Source organism: Wolffia australiana, chromosome 2, assembly GCF_029677425.1.
Source record: "Wolffia australiana isolate 7733 chromosome 2, ASM2967742v1".
Classification (NCBI taxonomy): Eukaryota; Viridiplantae; Streptophyta; class Magnoliopsida; order Alismatales; family Araceae; genus Wolffia; species Wolffia australiana.
In genome coordinates, this window is record NC_135836.1 from 9987103 (window position 1) to 9992980 (window position 5878).

General features: G+C 47.9%; 1 protein-coding gene across 1 annotated transcript in view; it reads right to left on the reverse strand.

Moving 5' to 3' along the window:
• Positions 1–4293: 4293 nt before the first annotated feature.
• The window catches only part of LOC144716779 (peroxidase 5-like), a 2963-nt gene continuing 1378 nt past the window's right edge, over positions 4294–5878 (reverse strand). The window contains exons 2-5 of the mRNA XM_078592024.1: positions 5519–5875; positions 5215–5406; positions 4946–5111; positions 4294–4861 (exon numbers count right to left, since the gene is read on the reverse strand). Of these exons, the coding sequence (XP_078448150.1) occupies positions 4458–4861; positions 4946–5111; positions 5215–5406; positions 5519–5731 (975 nt within the window). The 5' untranslated portion in view covers positions 5732–5875 and the 3' untranslated portion in view covers positions 4294–4457. The remainder of the gene's footprint in view (positions 4862–4945; positions 5112–5214; positions 5407–5518; positions 5876–5878) is intronic.

Genomic DNA, 5878 nt, shown 5'->3' on the forward strand with positions numbered 1-5878 from the left:
GATCTTTCCCATGTTTCTAGATTTTCTTCGTTAGATTCATCTAGTTTTACAGATATTATGGCATAATCAAGATTTGATAATGTGAGGGCAGGCGTCACATCTTTCTTCCATGTTTAAAAGGTGTGGAGTTTCAAGATTGGAATTCTATGCCCCTGTATTGTGATGTATTCATGTGTAGTCCACGTAGAATAGGACACATAGCTTACATAAAGAAGTGAAATGTAAATAAAGTACAAACCCATTGAAAGACATTTGGCACACCATTACTGCATCAGCTTTGGGTAATAACATTAACTGAAAATGACATCTTGTTGAGAATAATAACATAGAAAAAACTCCTGTTACCTTCCAAATCTGTCTTTGGACTGACTCACTAATCCTTGAAAAATTACAGAATAATTGTCTCGTGTCATTTAACACTAGCATACACTGTCTCGTCCAGTAGTTCTTGGGACCAGCTGGTACCGATATTTGATATGTGTGCACAACATCCACATATAGAGCAAACTACTTCCACAGAAGGCCCATTTTGGCAGGATATTGTTTCCATTTAAAACTCCCAACAGTGGACAGAGCACTAAATTTGCATGTAATACCTATCAATCAATTCAGTATTTTCAATTCATAATACCAAGCATTATCTGTCATCCTTGTATTGACTAAATACATATAAATCAATTTGGGTACTTCTTGGGCCAACTAGTGACTGTGGAGGACCCTTGAACAAGAGAACTTTGCCGATTGCCTCTAGCATGGTCGACATCTGTTTTTCTCACTTGTTCACTTTTTTTTTTCTTTTAGTGACATGGTATGGGCCCTGGAGAATCCTAAATTGGGCCGCCCATATAGGTCCCATGGAGAACGTGGAGCAGCTCAAATTGGGCCGCCCATGATGGTAAAGAAGGAATCTATAAACCCCGAGATAAGTAAAAAAATGAGTGCTATATTTATGGGGGTGTACGCCTCAAGGCAGTTACTACCTCTTATGCCGATGCCTTTTTCTCCGCCTCCAGAGCCGCTCCAATGAAAATATTGTAACTATTTTAGGAGGTAAAACCATTATCAGATGAAAATACTGTCGCCCCCTGCGATTTCATACATACATATATAATTATCCATAGATTAAGAGACCAATATAACAATACACAATCAGGATCCTTTCACACAACTGGATTATCCATGGACGGTTAGTGCCCATCTACGTCAATTGCCCATTTTTCAAATATCACGTACATCTCCTGCCTCTCTCCAAAACAAAACACTAGGGAAGGACATGGTCTAACCGAACTTCGGTCAGACCGGACCGAACCGTATTGTCGGTCAGCCAATTTGGGGCTGACCGAACCGTTCAGTCCGGGTCCGGTTTGCAAGTCAAACCGGACCGAGGAGCGTTCGTAAATAATAATATTATTATAATAATTAAAATAATCACTCTCCCCCGGTTCCTCTCCCCTCCGCCAATACATTCCTCGGTCAATACGGAAGAGAGGGAGAGGATCCAGACTGGATGCCAACCCCTCCCTCGCCGTCGCCAACATTTGAGACTCTCGTTCGCCAGACTCGCCGTCGCCACCGCCACCCTCTCGCAGTCCTTCTCGCAGTATCTCTCGCCGTCACTGTCGAGACCCTCTTCCCACCGCCACCCTCTCGCCGTCGCTGTCGCCGCGTTTGAGACTTGGTAAGCCGCATTTCCTTCTCCCTATCTCTCTCCCTCTCGCAGTGCCTCCCTCACATGTTCTCCCTCTCTCCATCTCCCAGTCTCGCTCTACCCCTCTCCCTCTCTCTCTCAGCCTCTCCCGCTCTCATTCGTACCGTTGCATCCTCCTGCTTTCACCTCATCTCATGCTCTTCCTCTCCCCCTCTCCCTCTCTTACGCTCTCATTCCCTCCCTCTCACACTCTCCCTCTTATCTCTCTCTCTCCCTCTCTTCTGCTCTAATTCCCTCCCTCTCGAACTCTCCCTCTCACACACACACTCTCTCTCTCTCTCTCACTCCCCCTCTTACACTCTCCCTCTATTCCTCTCTCCCCCTATCTTGTTCTCATGCTCTCATTGCCGCCTTCTTACACTCTCCCACTCACACTCTCCCTCTCTCTCCCTCCAACGCTCCTCCTTCTCCCCTCTCATGGTCTTCCTCTACCCCACTCCCTCTCACCCCCTCCTACACTCTTCCTCTCCCTCTCGCACGGTCGTCTTCTCCTCCACTTCCTCTCTCCCCCTCCCACGTTCTCCCTCTCCCCCTCTCATGCTCTTCCTCTCCCCCCACCCTCGCTTCCCCCCCATGCACTTCCTCTCTGCCTCACCCATTCTCTCCCTCTATGCACTTCCTCTCCGCCGCATTTCCTCTCCCCCTCCATCCTCTTCCTCTCGCCCGCATCCTCTCTCCTCCGCCATCATCTTCCTTTCACCCGCACCCTCTCTCCCTCGCCATCCTCTTCCTCTGCCCGGCACCCTCTCCCCCTCTCTGTGCTCTTACACTCCCTCGCACACTCTCTCCCTGTCCATGCTCTTCCTTTCCCATTAGCTCCCTCTCTCGCTCTCTCCCTCTCCCTCTCTCTGCTTCTATCACTATCTCGCTCTTCCTTTCCCATTAGCTCCCTCTCTCCCTCTCCCTCTCTCCCTCTCCCTCTCTCTGCTTCTATCACTATCTCGCTCTTCCTTTCCCATTAGCTCCCTCTCTCCCTCTCTCCTTCTCTCCCTCTCTCCCTCTCTCGCTCTCTCCCTGTTCCCCTATTCCGCTCTCCCCCTTTCTGCTTCTCTCACTATCTCGCTCTTCCTTTCCATTTAGCTCCCTCTCTCCCTCTCTCGCTCTCTCCCTATTCCCGTATTTCACTCTCTCCCTCTCTCACTATCTCATGCCCTCCCCCCACCCTATATTTCACTCTATCCTTCTCTCCCTCTCTCTTTATCTCCCTCTTCCTCTCTCATTATATCCCTCTTCCGCTCTTTCTATCTCCCTCTTCCTCTCTCATTTCGCTCTCTCCTTCTCCCCTTATTTCATTCTTACTCTTCCTCTCTCCTTCTCTCACTATCTCCCTCTTCCTCTCTCATTTTGCTCTCTCCTTCTCCCCCTATTTCACTCTTACTCTCCCTCTCTCCTTCTCTCATTATCTCCCTCTTACTTTCTCATCAGCTCCCTTTCTCCCACTCCCCCTATTTTACTCTCTCCATCTCTCCCTCTCTCACTATCTCCTTATTCCTCTCTCATTATCTCCCTCTCTGGCTCTGTCCCTCTCCCCTGATTTCACTCTCTTCCTCTCTCCCCTCCTCACTGTCTCCCTCTTCCTCTCTCATTCTCTCCCTCTTCGTCTCTCATTATCTCCCCCCTCCCTCTCTCACTATCTCCCTTTTCCTCTCTCATTTTCTCCTTTTCTGCCTCTCTTGCTCTATTCCTCTCCCCCTATTTCACTTTCTCCCTCTCTTCTTCTCTCATTATCTACCTCTTCCTTTCTCATTAGATCCCCCTCTCTCTCCCTCTCTCACTCTTACTTTCTTTTACTCTCATCCTCGAAGTCAAAGTGATGCTATGAAAATGTTGGGCTTCAATGAACAACATGGAATGCAAAGGAGAAGACAGTGAAGTTGAAGAAATGAGAGTGGAGGAAATTAGAGACTAAAAAAGGTACAATCTTTTTTCTACTATTATTTTGGAAGATCTTTTCGATTTTGGGCATATTATTTATGTTTTCAATCACATGAATATAGTTGCTTCTCTTAGGTACACAATATCAAGCACTCTGATGAAGAATAGTAAGATGCGACGAGATCACCAAGTGCAGCAAAGGGGACTACTTTCAGTGAAACTTAAAAAAATTATTAACCTATTTTCTATTTTTGATTAAAAATACTTTCTAAATGTTGCTTAAATTATTTTCTTCATATTGGCATTCACTTTCACACGTACTAGTCAACCTGACAGGACTGAAGACCGGACCAGAACGAGACCGAACCGAGACCGCGACCGGACCGAACATTAGGTCTAGGTTTAGGTTTTTTCTAAAACCGGACCGTGTCCTTCCCTACAAAACACAGATGGGGAACTTGCCCGTTCCCCCTTCGTCATCGAACTTGTTCGATTACTGCATGTTTAACTGGAACTGGAAACAAAATTATGGTGCCGTGAAGAATAGAATATAATACTTCCCTTCGTACAACAGACAGGGGGGGTTGGATGATTTACTTTCTTAATATTAATTAGATTCAGGGAAATATTGTTGCAATGTTTATCCTCGGATTGTAGGAAGTCAAACGGTTAAAAGAAAGGTCGAGAATTGTTCCTTTGGACAAGTAACATACCAGGAACATGTTTTTATTCGGCATTTGCCTCGTTCAGAACTAGAATTTCTCTTAGAAGCATCACACGATCATGACGCGAGTTATTCTTTAATATTTATCGAACGGAATGGTGGATGACCCACGATAAGAGTGTAAAACGAATAGGCTGGCAGCGGAAATCATCAGTTGACCACTCTGCAGTTGAGACGGATCTCGCCCGCGCTTCCTGCGAGGACTCCGATTCTGCCCATCTTGATCATTGCTGCTGTGAAGCTCGTGCTGAAGAGGTTGTTGTTGTTCCTGTTAGCCCTCACTTGGTTCGCAGTTGCGGGGCTGGACATGAGGGCCTGATCCGACGTAAACAGGCCGCGATTTTCCAACAGGCCTTTGTAGTAGCTTATGTCAAGGGCCAACGGAGTCGGAGGATCCATGGGCACGGTCGTGCCGCTCGCTCCCGGCGGGCACTTCTGCTTCAATTCTGCAGCGTACAACGGGTTCAGGCTCGGATCCGTCTGCACGGTGGAGTTGAAGTTGTACAGTCTCCTGCTGAACGAGGAGCAGTCGGCTTTCCCGATGGAATGAGCGCCTATTAACATTGCATGCGTATACGTATTTTAGCCTTCACCAACAGCCGTGGTAAAATAGTGATTCACGTTAGATGTTTGCTCACCGGAGAGCGTGACCATTTCTTGCTGTGTGAGGCCTTTGCTGGCGAACATTTGGGTCAGCTGAGCCAGATTAAACGTCGGCGGAGGCAAGTTGGCGAAGGTCTCGGCGCTCAAGGAGACTCTTCCGTCCCTTCTTCCAGAGGGCACGTCGTAGAAGAGACCTTTGCTCTGCGAAAGAATCAGATGACCATAAAATCATCCGAAAAATAAGACCGGTGGCGACGAAGCCGAGTATTGCGTTATTATGTACTGCTTTGTATGTCACACGTACGAGTCTGACGCTATCTCTTGCAGCGAAAGCGATGATATCGGCGCAGGAGACTACGCCCTTGCAAGCGGCCTCGAGCCTGGTTTTCGCGTTATCGATGACGTCGAAGCCTTCCAGGCTGGGGTTGTTGATGGGCGAGTCCTTCTCCGCTGTGTTTCCGGGCTTAGAGTCGAGGAGAATGGAGCCATCGCAGCCCTGTACGTGTGAAATTTAACAACTTGCACGGTTAAATGCTAACACCTGGATCAAGCCGATGGATAAAGTTGTGTTTCCGGAACATAGTTAGTCGTAAGATGCGTTTGCTTACCCTGACAAAGCAGTCGTGGAAATGCATACGGACGAAGTCTGCCGCGATACCATTGTCGCTTTGGAATGCTTTGTTGACTTCCTCCCTCACAATGAGTTCTGCGCGAGGGCAAGTGGTCCTATAGAAGCCCACCGTGAGCTGGGCCTCTAATGGAGAACACAAGTAGAGCGCAAGCGCAAGAGCCAAGAGTAACCCTCCTCGCTTCAGACCCATATTTTCCCACCCGGATAGCTCCAAACTCGGATCTTCGCCCGCTTATCTGCTTTGTCGGCTAATCAGGTCTTGTGCAATGTACGAGGGACTGTCGTCCTATTTATAGGCCGCCAGGATTATCATCGCGTCCTGGGAACGAAGGGACTA